Source organism: Linepithema humile, chromosome 1 (assembly GCF_040581485.1).
Source record: "Linepithema humile isolate Giens D197 chromosome 1, Lhum_UNIL_v1.0, whole genome shotgun sequence".
NCBI classification, from domain to species: Eukaryota; Metazoa; Arthropoda; class Insecta; order Hymenoptera; family Formicidae; genus Linepithema; species Linepithema humile.
This window is the reverse complement of record NC_090128.1, coordinates 12,358,649-12,376,539: the sequence shown is the minus strand read 5'-3', so window position 1 is coordinate 12,376,539 and position 17,891 is coordinate 12,358,649. Positions and strand designations below refer to the sequence as shown.

The 17,891-nt window shown below is 40.0% G+C and overlaps 2 protein-coding genes across 15 annotated transcripts in view; one reads left to right on the top strand and one right to left on the bottom strand.

The window, feature by feature from the left end:
• GluClalpha (glycine receptor alpha 1) overlaps window positions 1-17,891 on the bottom strand; it is a 65,606-nt gene that overhangs the window by 36,438 nt on the left and 11,277 nt on the right. For 2 of the 11 annotated variants that reach the window (XM_012366614.2, XM_012366611.2), the window contains exon 1: window positions 3,542-4,379. The exons of 4 other annotated variants lie outside the window; for them this stretch is intronic. The gene's annotated coding sequence lies outside the window, so the exon portion shown is untranslated. Of the gene's footprint in view, window positions 1-155; window positions 962-2,767; window positions 3,488-3,541; window positions 4,380-17,891 lie in introns of those variants that run through there. 5 more of the 11 variants (XM_067356971.1, XM_067356788.1, XM_012366610.2 and 2 more) reach the window with 5 other exon arrangements.
• LOC105671990 (probable cytochrome P450 12a5, mitochondrial) lies at window positions 7,126-17,251 on the top strand. 4 transcript variants are annotated; one of them, XM_067356479.1, is made up of 9 exons: window positions 7,126-7,706; window positions 10,321-10,557; window positions 10,780-11,055; window positions 12,167-12,363; window positions 12,813-13,014; window positions 13,383-13,542; window positions 13,839-14,087; window positions 14,652-14,867; window positions 16,413-17,251. In XM_067356479.1, exons 2-9 carry the CDS (start codon window positions 10,397-10,399, stop codon window positions 16,518-16,520), a joined length of 1,569 nt encoding a protein of 522 aa, XP_067212580.1. In that variant the 5' UTR covers window positions 7,126-7,706; window positions 10,321-10,396; the 3' UTR covers window positions 16,521-17,251. The 4 variants fall into 4 exon arrangements, with proteins under 4 accessions (XP_067212580.1, XP_012222030.1, XP_012222028.1 ...); XM_012366607.2 differs by having other exon boundaries at window positions 10,304-10,557; XM_012366605.2 differs by having other exon boundaries at window positions 7,127-7,706; window positions 10,812-11,055.

Genomic DNA, 17,891 nt, shown 5'->3' with positions numbered 1-17,891 from the left:
TAAATAAAAACATTTTGTCAATTATTGCCAATTTATTTGGTGTTGTTTCCAAACCGACTGACGCAATTACGATGTCGTACAAGCGACATTTAATGCAGCGCGCGCGAAGAAGCCCGACGCGTGGAAGCACAAAAGCCGACGACGCCTCCATTTACCGTGTCTCACCAACTCCCAAAGATTGATCGAATTAAGGCAACGTGTGTGCGCGTGGATCAAAGCGTGCCGAAGACCGACTTGTTCCCTTTGCGCACAAGAGTATTTGCTGTCTCGCGAGATTAAATTGCTTTTGCGTAGCGAGGAGAATTCTCTTTCTGCAATAACAGGTAGTCGATCATGCAATTTTCAGTCTCGCGAAGAAAGAGCGGGGGGAAAATTCGGCGCGACACCGATTGCCGCTCGCGTGCCACTGAGACCGGTGGTCGAACGCGCATCCAAGATATTCGTCCGTGAGTGACGAAGTCGTCATTCGCCCGCCCGTCTCTCGCCTATTTAACCGTCGACTCAACAATTCAACGAATTCACACGAATTGGACGCCTGCCCCGACCGTGAATCGCCGTAGGAACCACGTTGCAGAAGTGATTGTATCGCGTTCAAAAAGTCGGCCCGACGCCAAGATACGCACACACACGACCTATTTCCGTTGGAAAGATACGTCGGACTCGCGTGAATCAGATGCGTGCGATCGTATGGAGAAAATATCGTTTACACGTGTCCGCCGCTGCAGCTTTAAATACACCGTCATCGCGATTCCACGCACAGTGTAACATTGTAAGTATTCCTGGATTAGCAACTGCGCAGCGCAGTTCATTTTGTATACACAGTTTTAAGAAGAGCCGCGGAATATAGTGCCCCCTTGCTGCCCCCGGCAACCAACTAGTCGGTCGGCAATATTGAGGCAACCCGAAAGTTTCGAGTACCGCGACCCGAGCCTCGACCCGCGTTACAGACGACCCGACCCCGAGCCCGAGATATTTCGCAGATTCCAGGTACTTGAGAGACCCAATTGACTGTTTGAATGCTTCGCGGCCAGCTTTCCCCCCCGCGCCGCCGCTCCTCTCGGCATTATTGTTGCCGGGATCTCCGAGATGACTTTTGGTTTGACCGATTAAAGGTTTAATCACTTGCAGATAAAGACGTTAAAATATGTAAAGTGCGACGTGAGAGTCTGCTTGATAAAAATCTACTACGATACAAGTATCTTTAACTGTGTGAGGATTAAACGCCCTTTAAATCCGTGATCTCGCGCAAATATTTGAACGCCATGCATTAATTTGCGGTGCTTCGCGATACTCTGTAAAGTTACGCGTAACCTGTCATTTAGTACTTGAGCTTAATCGACGAAGCACGACTGCGCGACGAAGTGTGTCAACGTGAAAATGATGTTGACGGACCGTCCAGTGTGCTTCGCCCCGACGAGCTTGACGCGAGCGGATGATTAAGTGTGATTGCGGCTAACAAGATTCGTACGCGAACGGCCGACCAAATGAGCGCCGCAAGTAAGTAATGAGAGCTCCTTTTCAGTATCATCAATGTCAATGTCGCCCGCAATATCGAAGAGGAACACTGAAAGGTACCCTTATCGCCGCGCAACATCTTTGTCCGTGAATTACGCTCGCTCCGCTAACACGTGTCGTTAGCGAATTAACGCTTTGTCAGCGAACGAGATAACGAGCAGCGTTCCGTCACTTTATTAGCTCTTAAAATCTTATGGTAAAACGGATTACTGTAAAATAAATTATTATCAAGTGTCGAATTTCTAAGTGATTTTCTCGTATTTCTATTCGAAATGATGAGTGAAAGAAAAAAATAACGATTTGCATGTCGTACAGAAATATTCAGATAATTCAATTTCAAGTAATTATTAGAAAATGTTATAGACTGATAAAAGAGCGGAGTGCAATGAACGGAGCGAACATAAATTTAATTTATAAAGGATAGCACAGATTTTTCCCATATTTTTATAAAAGAATTAAAAATTTAATTGATAAATGTTAATTAATATATACAATATATGTTGTATTTAAATTTAATTTTACACTGCGCATGGCTTTCATTAGTCTCAAATATTCTCTAGTAATTGTGTATTGAAGCAGATTTAACTTTATTCATTTAATTTGCAAGCACCTGAAATTTTGTTAAAATTTACACATAAGTGTATTAAAAACATCAATTTCTTTTGGAAGGTTTAATAAACTCTCCTCGTGCTCAAACTACATGAATAGACCACGCGGACACCATAATTCATAATTTAGGTACGGGGAGCTTGACAAATGGTGACAAAGAAGAAGAGCGTGCGGGTGGGTTTACCGCGACGAGGGCAGGCGAGCGATTTACGACACGCGCCGCGAGTTAGTTTGCCTCCGTCATCATAATCGCGAGCTAATACGCGCGGGACGAATGCGTGAATTTCATCAATTAGCCGATCGCATCTAGCGAATTATCACTATGATCAGTCATTGATTGATAAAAGCCATTTGATGGCGGGTAAATAAAGCGCTCGAAAATGCATCTGCGCGCCGCGGTTTAATGGCATCGTATATTTGACGCATCCCTGCAATTTATCAATCTTGATGCAACTTTAATGGCGAAATATACGTCACTCGCTTATCGTTGAGCAAAATCCGACGGGGGAAAAAAACGGAATTGGTATAGCGCGTTTTTCTCGCGATTCGAGCTATCACAAACCACCGCAAAATAATTTCAATGAATGCGACTTACTTCTAGATTACGTTCTATGCTCATTCTTCTCATTTTTTCACATCTCACCTGTTTTTGCAATACACAGATTTTTATATTATCTTGCGAAATTGATTATTATTGAGACATTTATTATTCGCACTGCGGTTAAACGGAAAAGATTTGAGAAATGGTAACTCCTGATTTTCTATGTTGCAACAAACGAGGAAACATTTTTCCGGTCGAGCAATCTTCGACAATGTCGAGCGATTGACCTGTCAATCCGTTCTCGTCTAAATCCCGCTCTACGCGTCCGTATCTGCGAATCCGTCTTTCCGTTCTGCCAATTGCCCATATTTATCTGTCCGTCCCGTCCGTTTCGGCGTTGCCGTCGATCCGCCCATCGGTCCATCTATCAACCTCTACCCGTCCGTCCCGCCGTGTCATCCGCCTAGCTACCTGCGTGCGTGCGTGCGTGCTACTTATCCAATCTATCTGCCAATTTGCGCCCTCTCCCACTTGTCTCTCTTCCCGTAAGCTGCTTCTTGACCTCTCTCTCTCTCTCTATATATCTCTCTTGATCCCTCCCTCGCTTAAATCTCTTCGCGGTCGCCTTCTCATGCACTCTACTTAGATCTTACACGCCGCCTCGATCGACCTACAGATCGGCCGCGCGCCACATCCGACTCACATCTCCGCTACTTTCCCCGAGAGAGATTCCCGCGAGTCTCCCGGGGATTCCCCGCGATTCTCACACGGACGCGAAACTCGCGCGGATGGGATTCGAAGACCGGAGATTCGCGCGCGCTCCCGGCTCGCGAAGAGCCAGGAACGGAAGCGGAGGTTGGACCGCTGGACCCTTACCTGGAGAGGCTGACAGTCCTACACGTTGGGCACCCCGCTGCTACGCTCGATTACTGGCATAGCGCCGCTCTTCTCCGGTACGACACTGACAGGCCGCCGAACTCTCTCTATCTCTCTTTCTCTATCTCTCTTTCCTCCTTCTCTCTATCTCTCTTTCTCGCTCGCTCGCTCGCTCTCTCGCTCTCTCGCTCTCTATCTCTATCTCGCTCGACTCGGAAAGTGTCCTACCTCGCGAGGTTCGTCTCCTGGACTGCCACCGTGGAGAAAGCTACATGCACCCATACCTACTACCTGGTTGCTGGCGCAGCTATTGATCCCGGACCCCCAGACACCCACCGACCCACGCAGACGCCTCGCGTTGCCGCGTCGCTTTAGCAACGTGACGTCATTCACCGCCCCGCGACGCCCAGCCCGCCGCCGCCAGATTTTCTATACATCTTTCGCCTCTCTCTCGCGAACCTTTCCTGCGCTGCTGCCTGCCACCGCCGCCGCAGCTGCGGCCGCTACCACCGCCGCCACCGCCGCCGCCACCGCCGCCGCCGACGTCGACGACGACGACGACGATGTCGGCGCCACCGGTTCCAGCATCCAGCATCCCCGTGTAACATGACATCACACCGCTCATCTCGTCAGCGATTCGCCCGACTTCAATTAAGTGACACGTAAATGATGGCAAAATTTATTTACAGCAATTCTTCATTCGTTTAAATTTATGTACATAAAGCACACTTGAGAGGTGCTTATCGCGATTATCATCAGCGAGAGATTAACTTCTTTCACGAGGATTTCGCGCGTGAACGCTTTTTGCGCGTTGCTATCGAAATATCGAAGATGCAACAACAGGGACGCCAAAAATTTGTTCGGTTTCGATACGCGCCACCGACACATCGTTGTTATAATCACCGATGAACGGGTGAGACCCGAGGCCTGACCGCTGCCAGCCATCGACATATAGGTATACGCGGGTTGTTCGCCCCCGGTCCTCACGCTCGAGCTAACCGGAGGCGTGAAGATCCGTAATGAGAAGCCAAACGAGCGAATTCGCACCTATAATGAGTACGAGCGCACGCCGGCAACCCTTATGGCTGTTCTTTTTTTTTCGCACGTAATTCGCAATCCGATATAATGATGTGACACGCGTACTTTCTAAATGTCATGTTCATTATATTAAAAAATTAGACTGAGTAATAAAAAAATGGCAAATAATGAAGTAAGATAAGAAACAATTTTATAAAGAAAGATGTAATGTGCACAAAGTCTCTTGAAGAATTTTTCTATTTTTCCGCATTATGTAATTCGATGTAATAAGGTAACGCATTGCACTTTCTAAATGTTGTCAATTGTATTAAAAAATAGACTGATAAATGATAATAATGGCAATTAATGGGATAAAATTGGAAACGATCTTGTAAAGAAAGATGTATGCGTGGTGTCTCTTGACAGGTTTTTCTTCTTTTTCGCGCGTTATGTAATTGGAACGTAATGACGCGCTTTGCTTTCTAAATACTTATTTTACTTTTTATATTAAAAAGAAAAATAGATTGACAATAATAGCGAATAATAAGACAAGATCGTAAATAATTGTGTGAGAAAAGGTGCAAAGTAAGAATGATAAAATGTCTGATTTCTTCCCACGAGACCTTTCTATTAATTCAAAGATTTGCGCCTCAGTGTAAACGCGCGTGTACACAAGTTTCGTACAAGGAACGGGGATTACGTAAAAATAAATGAGCCGTCCCAGATTTTTAGCACGCGATTCTTGATCGAATTTCAGGCAGACGTGTTCTTAAACGAAAATTTATATCCCGGCGTCCAGGTTGCCCGTTCTCCCGGTGAAAATTTGTATCGTGGCATCTGCGTTATCAAAGTGTCACCAGTCATTTTATTCCGCGTCGCGTGCTAACTACGAATTGCGAGCTCACTGAGCCGAGATTAAACGTCCAATCGTTATGTGCGAAACGCGATGTAATAGTAAAGAAGGCGTTAAGAAGAAAATAGGATATCGTCCACTTGACTGGATGAATTTTAAACGAACACAGATGCAACCCGGCTTAAGACTGCGAACGTGAGTTCACAAACGAAACAGTCGTTCTCACAGTAATTCGAGACTGCATCTCGAGCTGTGGATTCCAATCTTGAAAGTATAAATTAAGTATAAGTTGATATATGATATTATTAAGATTATTCTATTCAAGTGTAAAATGTATCAAAATTAAATTAGATTTTAAAGAAAAATTATTATTCCTTCCATTATTCATTTTTCCAACTATTATCGCACCACCCATGATTTTCGAGAAAGAAATTAGCAACAACATCACAATTGCAATATCTGAAAGTTAAAGAAATATAAAAAAAAGAATGTTGCGGCACGTAACATTTCAGCATAAACCCCCAAATACACGCGATAACCTTTCGGGAAGGTTACTGCGGACACGCTAGCATTCATTTCGCGATATTTTCGTTATTTTTTAGAAATAATATCGCATTAAGACACATCACGTCACGAATATAATATACAGTGGAAATAATCAGTGTTGACGTTACTCATTTTTCTGAAGTCTATGAAATCGATCGGTTACTGTCCATTGAAATAAGAGGAAAAAAAAAAATACTGCTGGCGGAGTGCAACGATTGACTCTTTTGTTGCGAAAAGCTACTATAGTGAGTTTTATCGTACATTCATTATGTACGAAGAGCTGCTAACAAGAGTGGTTCATCAAATTTCAGTTGCGTACATAAGGATATCACAATGATCCGTTAAACTGTGAAACAAACTTCCGCTTCTCCAGTTATCGATTTGCAATAATCTATACAAGCAGGATTAATTTACGATAGAGTAAGTATGATAAGATATTTATGAGAAGATTTCTCTATGCACGAAAAAGAATAAATCTTGGAACAAAGTAGCATTACGATTTCTATTTAATGCGGCTGTGGTGGAAAGACTGAAATTTCATATATTCTGTACATTAATACAGCGAGATAAAAAGGGTATTCGCACATCTCAGGATAATTTTACACAAAGAAGAGAAAAAAATATGGCCGCAAAGCTCCGTAATACATATATTAACACAGATAAAAACCATGATAAAAAGTGCAGTAATACTTTTTTGTTTTTGTTTAAAATTATTCCAATAAAGATTAAATATGCAAATATTTTATTTATCTACATACTGTACTCAATCAGCTGTAAACAGTTGCGATTAGTTAATGTCATGAGCAATATTGTTCAGATCATTCTTTAAATCTTATATCATACACGAAACCTTAAACACAATTAAACCTTATTTATTTTTTATGGAAATTGAATCCTATAGTTACTTCGCCACACGAACGTAATAATAAGCAATGTGCGGAATAAAAATAACTTTTTATGGCACTATCTAAATCCGGGATTCCAAGGATTAAGAAAAATAATCATAGTTTTTCTGCGCATTCGCGATAATTGAGACAACTCGCAGTGATTTGTGCTATTTCCGCTATATATGTTAATTGTATCAATCAGTTTGTTTGTTCTGCGTACAAGCCTCGAGATTCTCAGAATTCCACTCGGATCTGAGAACGGTTGTACCGAGTAGGAAACTGGTGTCGAGGTCATTCGTCAATTAATAAGATAAAACCGCGATCGAGTGTCCCCCTCTTGCAAAAGTACGCGGATGGTCGCATCTGACCCTCGTGCATCGTATCAGAATGTCAGTGGTTGTGACATTCTACGTGTGAATACACTGCTGCGGCGTGAAAATAGAATTTCTATCCCGCTGATACATTTCCGCCTGTATTTTATCTCGACCGATTACGACAATTTAATCTCTGCGAAGCGAATGTTTATCGGTTTTATTCTGACTCGCTTATTGACGATGTATGTATCGGGGTCATTCGAGCTTTAAAATCCGCAAAAGTCAAACAAGCAAAACAATTTCTTACCCAATAGTGCGCGATAAGCAAGAGGAGATCAGAAGCGACACGTGTCAATAGTGAGTGATCGTCTCGGAAACATTAAAAACTCAAAAGTCAGACGAACAAAACAGTTCTTACTCGGCGCGTGACAGACAGAAGGTTTCCTCAAGCAGAAGCCCGACGCGTGACGATAGGAAGATCGTTGAAATCTACGAAAGGAAGATACGAGGGCGACTCAAAGACGTACGCCCTGCAAGATTGTGCGATAGTAAGTGCGCGTTTTGTTCCAATTTGACGCAATGTTACGCGAGTGCATAATATACCGCGCACACGTTGCTCTCGATTCCGATATTGTGTTCTCGAGTCGCGCAATACAGTTATATAGTTCGATGTTTCAATATTATTTTGATTTCATTACTACATTTGTAGAATTCTAGAAATAGAATTTTTAGAATTTCTAGAATTGCTTTCTCCTTTTCGAATATTTTATTTCATTAAGTGCTAAATCCAGTTATGTAACAATAATCATTTATAATAATGTTCGGGATATTTTATTCAGTTAATATTAGATCCAACTATGTATGCAACAATTTGCAAATACACGATACGTTGCATAACCTGTTTGAAGCACGGTATTCCTTGAACCAATAAAATAAAAGGAAAATATGAATAAATCTTGATTCTCAAAAATATGGAATATCGAAGATTGATTTCATTTGCTGCGCAACGCTACATTGTGTAAAAGTTCGCAAAACAAATCGTTATTCTTTTATTCATTTTGACAGTATAATATACCTATCGCTATGCGAATAATAAACTGTTTATTAATCAGTATTTAACAATAGTATCTTAATTATTATATTTTCTTTGTTGGGTTTTCTTAATTGCTTATTAATCAGTATTTAAAAATAGTATCTTAATTGTTATAAGCTTATAAAAATAGTATCTTAATTGTTATTTTCTTATTGGGTCCTTATTGGGTTCTTATTGTCGATATCTTATCGAAATTCTACATTAACCTTTGCTCCAACATTATGCAGAAGTGATTAAGCTGTGACGCACGGGGGTATATTTAAAACACGACGGAGCAGCGTTCTTTAATTCAAAGGCATAGTAAACTTTCATAGTGGATTGTGGTGCACAACATCGAAATATAATTATCGGTAAAGTAGTCGGGAAGTTCGCTATACCTTTTAGCGCCTGAATGTTGACTAGTTCGACTCGTCGCGACTTATTAAAAGCGCTCCGTACCTTCGAAAGACTGCGTCATTTTTCTCCAGTACAAAAAAAAAGAAAAAAAGAAAGAAAAATGGAAATAAAAAAAGAAAAAGGTTGCGGTAGGCAAAAGTTACACGGTAGAAGTTGCTTCATCAGGCGTTTTCTGCATTTGGAACTTGTAATAACAAACCTGTCGTGCTGTGGGACGGCCACGAGAAGGAACGAGGTGGAGCGCGAGAGGGTGCGAGGGGGGTGAAATATGACCTATTTTCGTCACTCTCCGGATTGAAAGTATTTCCGACGTCTGAGGGTTAAGCTAAGGCGGGAAATGTCGGATCGGAACGCGCGCGGGGAGGATGAAAAACGGGGCGTTCGGCCCGTCGTCATGGCTCGTTCTACGCTATAACGCGGGCTGACGTGTGTCGATATAGAGAGGCGCCCGGCGCTGTTTCGGTCCAGCGCGCGGAGAGGTGCGCGGCCTCTGGGTCTCCCCGGGACCATAACTCGATACCAGCCGGAAAATCCCTCTATCGTGCTTTACAGCCTATACAACGTCCGAATTGAATGTCGGTCCAAGACGACCGCTTGTAAATATTATGCGGTGGCTCGTTCGTCTTTGGCCGCACGAGAGCCGTATATGTACTAATTTAGCTAGGATTGAGAAGCGCGGCAAAAACACGTAAAACTTTTGCTTCTAAGTGAACTTCTTACGCTGTTAATTTGTAATATAAAATATTAAACATCACAAATTTATAACAAGTTTACTTACAATTAGTAAAAAATGATTAGTATGCAGAATGACAATTAGGATACTATTGAAATTGTTTGGCTGTCATTTGAGAAATTATGCTTGCAATTATGCAAGATCAAGCAGAATTTAAAGTATAAAAAATTTATATTACAACAATTATATATAAAGTAATTCAACGTTTAATAAATTCAATCTCCCAGAATTAAAAAGAAATATTCAATCAGTGAGAAATATTAATTAAGATTTTATATAAACTATTCAAAACATTCTTTGATATTATTTTTAAAGTGTTAGAACGTATTTTTTTAGTTTCGGAAAACGTTTAGAATTTCATTCAATTTCGAAAAACAATTATTTCAAATATGTTTTTTATTGCGCATTTTGCCGCTAGCATAGTTTTTACATTTTTCCTAAATATAAAATTTTTTTATAAAATTATTTTGTTAATTAAATTTGGACAGTGCGTCGTAATTGTAGCGCATTTCGGTTTTATTTGAGAAAATAGTTTTACGTGCCGTGGCAAAAGAATTAACCCTTCCACTGTGAAAAAAAATGTACTCCAGAATTGCTCCACATTGCTGTATTTTAATCTCTTACTCGAGATTAAAGTTTCAACCTTGGTCTTTCATTTTTTACACATATGACGTGTATATCACGAAAAGTTCGACATCGGTGCGGCCGTTATTCGTGCCTTAAATTCTACGCGTGGCTCGCGATATTTTTCCATTAGCCTAAACTAATATTCCGCGTCCCATATTCACAACGGCATAATTTTACATATTCGTCGCCGTAAATAACCGTCAATGTAACCGCATACATATTGAATGCGTCGAAATCAATATGTATGCAAATAATCTTGCGAGATTGTTCTCAGTAATATCGTTTGCAACAAATAGGTATCGATACTTCGCAGAACGACAAAGGCATCCAGTATAGAGCATGATGCGTGCCAGATTTCTCATTCGCGAGATCAATGGATCGCACTCGCCATGGGAGATGCTACGTCGCGCGAGGTCGATCGCGACTCCGATCGAACACGGCGAAACCAACGCGACCAACGATTTGCAAAACGCGCGATCGGTCAACGATATTCCCGGCCCGAAAGCGTTGCCTGTGCTTGGCAATTGGTTCAGATTCATACCGTATATAGGTAAGAGCGCTTATAATGCTTTATCATGACTAACTATTCAAACTCGGGTGTAAATACAACGATTTCTCTTCAAGCGGGATTAAACATGTGTAATTCTATACGTAATTCAGAAATAATAATGTTATTTAATTCATTTAAACCTACATATCTTTGTTGTCTGATAAATAAATCTGCTGATTCAATGCAATGTGTTTCCGTGATCTCTTCAATCAATGTAAAAAGAGCGACTACACTCATTGGCGTAAATGATGCAGGTGAATATGGCAATGCGAATATGATAACGCGATTGCGGATGCTGCGTGAACAGTATGGCAATATCGTTAAATTGGACGGCTTATTGAATTCCCGATCAACCGTCTTTCTATTCTCCCCGGAACTATGCGAAAAGATGTATCGGAACGAAGGCACGTGGCCACTACGACAGAGCATGGAATGCATGCATTACTATCGCACCAGCAGGAAGGATATCTACGGCGAAATGTACGGACTTCCAACAAGGTAGCGCGCCTTAAGAAAAATATAATCATTTTTTGATGAGAGGGAAGAGAATTTCCATTTTTTGCAATATTCTCATATCGTTTATATATTATTTTTCCATGCATATTTTTTTATATTTCTTAAATTGTGCTAAAGAAGATTTTTAACAAGTCTTTTGAGCTAAAAGTGGAAGCAAACAGATGAATGCAACTGATGATTAATTTTAAAATGAAATCATGTATAAAGGTGAGTTGAAAAGTTTTCGTAAAACCTTTATGCATTTTGGGTATCAAAATATATTTTTCAAGAAATTAAAAAGCCAGATTGTAATGTGCATGGAAAAAAAATATATTAAAAAGTAATGGTAATTAAACAGAAAAATAAGCTGCTCTTTAAATTATTATAAAAAATACATATTTTTTCATGAAAAACAAGTTCTGATAATTTTTCCACTCATCTTCGTAATGGAAAGTAAAGTGCTTCGTTGCAAATCTTATGAATAGATTTGTAATCGTGATGTGGTGATAGCATGTGTTGATTTTTCTATATTTTCTTCCACCTTCAACATTTATTACCGCAATAAAAATTTTGAAAATGTAAAATACAAGTCCTTCAACTTTCGAGCCGCAATATTCTTCCACGTATTTAGTATCGCTTCAACGATTTATTCATTACGGTTATTTTGAAGCAATATAAATTCTACTAAATTAATAACGAAGCGTTGAATTAATAATACAACATTAAATTAATAATGTAGTTATTACGGCTTTCAATCAACACTGTTCTGGACACAGCGCGACCGATATACAGTCAAGCGAGAATGTCGTCGATATTCCGAAAATTCGTCAAAATACGGGACACGAGCTGACGAAGCAACCCTCATCCCTATCTCACCATCCTAACCCTCTTTCTCCCTCTCTCTCTCTCTCTCTCTCTCTCTCTCTATCTATCTATCTCTCGCTCGTCTCTCCTGCCTTGTGTCCTGTACGGTCGATAGTCCAGCGAGTGTACAGAGAGCCACGGAGGTCAAACACACAGAGGCCTACGTAAATTGCGTACGATGTACCCATCTCCTATCCTGCTGAAAAGGGCTCTCTCTTTCTTTCTCTCTCCCTCTTTCTCTTGCTTTCAGCCAGGGTAAAATATGGCACAACTTTCGCTCCAAAGTCAATCCGTACATGATGCAACCGCGAATGGTTCAAGCGCACATCGCACCGATCAGCAAAGTGACCAGCGACTTCGTGGAAAGGATGCGTACATTGAAGGACCCCAAGACGCTAGAATTGCCGGATAATTTCCTGAACGAATTATACAAGTGGGCCTTGGAATGTGAGTGTATGCGCGAATGAGCCGGAAGATACGATATGCGGCCTTATAATTTTTTTTCGAAAATAAAGTATAAGAATTATTTTACTTATAAGCCTCGATTTATCAATATTGAATTGATAAAATAACTAAATTAGTTCAGTCAGATTTTTTAAATAATATAATTTTTCTCGTTTCAAGATATTTTGCATTTTATCTTATTTAAAAATACTGTTAAATTTATTTTTTCAAAATTAGACTTATATCACTTTGAAAAAAATATATAAAATATATTAAAAAATTATATAAAATAATATACAATAAATTATATAAATATCTTGATACGTTTATCAACAACAAGATCATCGGAATTTAGAATTAAAAAAAAAAAAAAAAAAAAAAACGAGGCGCATGCTATTTTAATATCAGACTTATCAATCACAAGTGACATTCTGCCATTATGTAATTAACAGCAATATGTTTGATCGCGATGAATTGCCGACTGGGGTGCCTAAGGCCTAATCTAACCGCGGACTCGGAACCGCAAATAATGATTAATTGCGTGCACGACATGTTCGATCTCATATACCGTTTGGAGATCCTACCGTCTCTGTGGAAGGTGTACAATACGCGGAATCTCAGGAAGTTCTTCCGTGTGATGGATACGTTTAATGAGTAAATATTGAAACTTATACTCGTTACGCCGCTACCACGTCAGCGTATTACTCGCGAACTGCCGCGAATACGAGCGAACTTGGTACTTCTCATCGTCGTCATTACCGTAATCCCCGATATATTTCTGCCGTACTTGCGAGTAGTTCACTATCAATAATGCACCGTGTGTCGTCCCACGCTAATTACTTTTTGTAGAATAGAAACTAATACTTTGTGTCATTCTACGCTGCCACTTTCGCGTACAGCTTCGCTTGCACATCCATCCATCCTGCATGTTTAACGATAACGAGTTTTCAAAGCGCGACTCATCGTCGCCGCCGTAATCGTCGTCGTGTTCTCCCGGCATTTTCGTTTACGGTCTCTTTTAGAATCATCGGTAAACACATCGAGCGCGCCGAGACGAAGCTACGTGAAACAACGGACGGCACGGACCTGCAGGACCACAGTGTATTGGAAAAGCTCTTGCGTATCGACAAGCAAACGGCTCACATAATGGCGCTAGATATGCTAACGGGAGGTGTTGATACGGTAAGTGCGACATTCCAATTCCGACCGGCAAAACAATCTTGATGGCCAAAGTAAATAATGATCAAAGTCAATTGCGATTAAAATAAGAAAAAAGATTTCATCACTTTTTGAATAATAAAAACAAAAAGTTCATACTTTATACACCTTTTTTTCTAAATGTATTAAAAATCTTGAAGAAATTCTATTTATTCTAGAAATTCAAGAAATAAGATATTGAATTTTTACAGAGGAAACCGCACATTGCTTACACGATCGTTTTAGACACCGCGCAAACTTAAATGACAAATCTGTTACAGACCGGTAACATGGCCGCCGGCTTATTGTATTACCTCGCAACTAATCCAGAGAAACAGGAAAAACTGCGAGAGGAAGTGATGTCCGTGTTGCCGGACAAAACGTCGCCTGTTACGCATAATGTCTTAAGTCAGACGAAATACGCCAAAGCCTGCATTAAAGAATCCCTCCGACTGTTTCCCGTCGCCATTGGTACTCTTAGAACCGTGCCAACGGATGTTTGCTTAGGAGGATACAAAATACCAAAAGGGGTGCGTGGTATTTTTCTTACTTTCAAGATCTTTGCTAATTCGTAGAATTCTCTATTGACTCATTCTATATCGAGATCTAATAATGTCGATGTCTACATTTTGGCGTATTGAATGCGCTACAAGATAAAAAATTTCGAAAAAAACTATTCTAGATGACATTACGAATAAATATATCTTTATTCGCGGATTCTTTGAGAAATTTAAAAGCTATTTTGTTTAACAAAAATTTGATTAAATGCCCATCTTTTTTTCAGAATTTCATAATTTTTTTATTAAACATCTTAATAAAATTTTTTGTTCAAATCTCGAATTAAACTTCTATTAAAATTCCATGAGAAATATTGATTTTTTATTATCTGTTCATGTTGAAGCTGAAATTAGTTCCTAAAAAGAAATGCTTCAATCACACTTTTAAAGGCCATCTATATTTCAGCATTCTTGATACGAGAAAATTGACGATAAATTACGCAGTGAATTCATAAGTTTCGTCATTCCGCCGGTCGTGATTTTTGCACGCTCTGCAGAATAAACGAAATCTCAATGATCCTTTATGTGTCACCGCAGTACGACGTTTTGCTTGTTCACGAGTTGCTCACGTTGGAGCCTACGCAGTTTCCGCGACCGGAGGAGTACATTCCCGAGAGATGGTTGCGGGGCAACACGAAGTTTCCATCAGCCAAGGAGGCGCATCCCTTCTCGTATATGCCTTTCGGATTCGGCCCTCGCACCTGCATCGGCCGACGATTCTCCGAAATGGAGGTCGAGACGCTGGTCCTGACAGTTCGTAAACTTTCATACTACTGACAATTCTCTCCAGAATTACCCTCGGGATCCAGTCGGTCGGATCGCGATAAGTGGATCTCCATTTGAGATAACGCGTCTGTCATTAAAGCAGTAACGACGCAAATCGGAAGCGCCTCGAATCTTTACGATTCTACCCTAAATTTTTACGATTAAAGTTAAAACGTTTCGCTAAGCCGAGTGGTACGTTTGAGCCTCGAGTGATAAGTTTCACATAGCGCAACCGGCATTCAGTCAGCGAATTCGTCCGAATTTTATTACTAGCAAATTTATTCGGTTTTTTTCCATGTTCCTTTTATACGATGTATAACTCGCGACAAAATTTGAAATGGAATTCTATTTTTAATTTTATATTCCATGTAACAGAGGTAATATTTGAAAAATCAGAACACACAATAATAACGTGTAAAATATATATTAATGATATATATACATTTTACACGTGTATTCCAATTCTTTAGTTGTTTCATATTATATAAAATAATAAAATTATAAATAGACTTCTATCTTGAATTCTGCCGCAAATGTTAAATCATCTAAAAGGGCTTAAAACGAGAGCACTTATCTTTTCTCTCATAATGCCGTTTTGTCAAGGATTTATCAAGAAATAGAAAGAAAACTATTACGGATACCGGATCTATTGTTATTCTTATTGCGTTTCACTTGTCCGTGCGTTTTCATACACAACAGACAGCCAAAGCGAAATGTAAATATCCTTAAATGGGTGGATAGCGCGAAGAAGAAAAAACCGATTTTTGCTGGTTTGCTTACAATCCACTTGTGTGTCTTGCGCAAAGAACTATGCTCTTCTTTCCCACCAATGTTTTATTCATCCATGCTAAGCGTGGATGTTTAATAAGTTGAGAGGTTTAAATGCGCGGATGTTCGCGTGAAAGTATATCGCGTGCTAAGATAATAACAGAAACAGACAACGCGCTTGCATAATATGCAGATTCCGCTACTATGTCGGACTATGCGTGACTGTGCATGGCTATGAAATAACGATGTCGCCGCTCAAGTATGAATTCCCGACGGGGTAAATATTCTCGCAGAGAGATTCGCGTTGGCGTCGTTACTCCCCTCGTAAAGGATTGAAGAGTATGATTCCGTAACTTGTCGCGACAGTTTAATGAACATTAACCGAGAGATGAATGTTTATCCTCCAGTTAATGCTTGCACGAGTTTCCGTGACTCCGGCATTCGAGTATATTTTTAAAATTTCTATTCCGAACATAGCACGCATTCATACTTTTGCACTCGTATTTGTACCTTTTTTGACGCCAAATATTTATCCGACTCTTCACAAAGCAGCTTTGATAGAGAAATTAACAGCCAATTTCTCTCGGTGGAAATTACGAGCGTCGGAATCACACTTTTCCATTGAGTCGCTGATTCTCGAAACGGTTTTGAGCAGAAAAGCCGCGGGAAAACGCATTGCTTGCGTCAGCCTCGGCAAACATTTCGCGTCGCGCGCTGCAAATTGCAAAGGGGAATGTGTACTAAAAGCGCGTTTGTTTTATCTAGGTCATACGAAATTTCCGGATCGAATGGCATCACGGACCGTTCGAGTACGAAAGCCGATTTATAAATACAGTGTCGACGCCGATGCGACTCAAACTTGTCGATTTGTAGATCGTCCGGAATCACTCCACGATCGGTCCGCGTTGCGGAATTGTCGCATGGTACGACACTCTTTTTAATAATTACGAAACACCGACGCGAATGTCGGTGTCGCTGCTGGTTACGAGCATCTGACCCGAAGAAACCAACTGGAGTGGAGAAGACGCGCACCATCGACCGACCGCGATTCTTACAATTTTAATTTACGTCCGAGGACGGGAAGTGCGACATTTCATAGAAATTTTTAACGCGGAAGCTGAAAATTTTTCGAGAGTTCCCGAAAGAACAAACATACGTGTCCGCGTTTTAAAGGAACGTAAACACGGAAAATGTGATTGCAAATTGTACATACTGAAAAATGTGACTTACGTAAATATTATATATAAACACATTTCACATAATTTGTACAAAGTTAATCAAATAATTACCTTTATTATTTAAAACTAATATTAGTAATAATTTGTACAAAGTTAATTGAACAATAATGTAATTATGTGACAATTGACAAAAATGATATGACAATTTTTAAGTAAAAAAAGTAGTTAAGTTAATTGTTAATTATTATATATTTATATATATACATGGCAAAAGTTAATTATTCAATTAACTTTTGTATTTTAGTAAATATTAATATATGTTGTATAATTCCTACGCTTATCTCTGCGACAGTTTTCAAATACTGTGATGCTGTTTTATATTTATTCACCGATGGAAATAAAAATAAAAGTATTTATTACAGCACATTTTTGACAGTCGCTCACAATCCATTTGTTAAATATTCATCATACCACCGGTAAACTGGAGGAAATCATCAAGAAAGGAAATGAATAATTAATGCAATTACGTAAGCAACGTAAAGTAACAACTGCGTACACAAGAGCCCGTAAATTGCCATTATTTAGGCGCGCGCGGTTCAATCGATCCAACATCGTTACGACGCTAATTTCATCATATGCCATTTAGTTTAATTACACTGCGCGGCGTAATAACAGCATTCGCAACAAAGCTCCGATGCTGCCAGGTCTGATCTGTCACGAGACTCACTCCGAAATTAACTTGAATACGAATTAACCGTACAATGGTGCCTTCAACATTTCGAATGGATCGTGATTCCGAGACGGTTTCTGTGCACGAAAGATCGTAGAGATTTACATCTCCCGATGAAATCAAAGTGACGAAATGATTTTTACATTATATGAAGTGACGTGCGACCTCCTTCATGTTTTTACACGGAAAGATAATGCATAATCAGCGAAACGAATCTTAATGTGACCCAGTTCCGGTTTATGCGACCCCGATATACGCTTGGATAGTAAAATACTGAGAGATTGCCGCGTGCATACGTGAATCTATAATATCTTTTTTTTAGCAGCCAGTACTTTC

Excerpts from the sequence above, each read along its gene's own strand:
- LOC105671990 (XM_012366605.2), top strand. The coding sequence starts at position 10,347 with ATGATGCGTGCCAGATTTCTCATTCGCGAGATCAATGGATCGCACTCG. Across the intron at positions 13,015-13,382 it reads GTGATGGATACGTTTAATGA|AATCATCGGTAAACACATCG; the intron begins GTAAATATTGAA and ends GGTCTCTTTTAG. Across the intron at positions 14,088-14,651 it reads GATACAAAATACCAAAAGGG|TACGACGTTTTGCTTGTTCA; the intron begins GTGCGTGGTATT and ends GTGTCACCGCAG.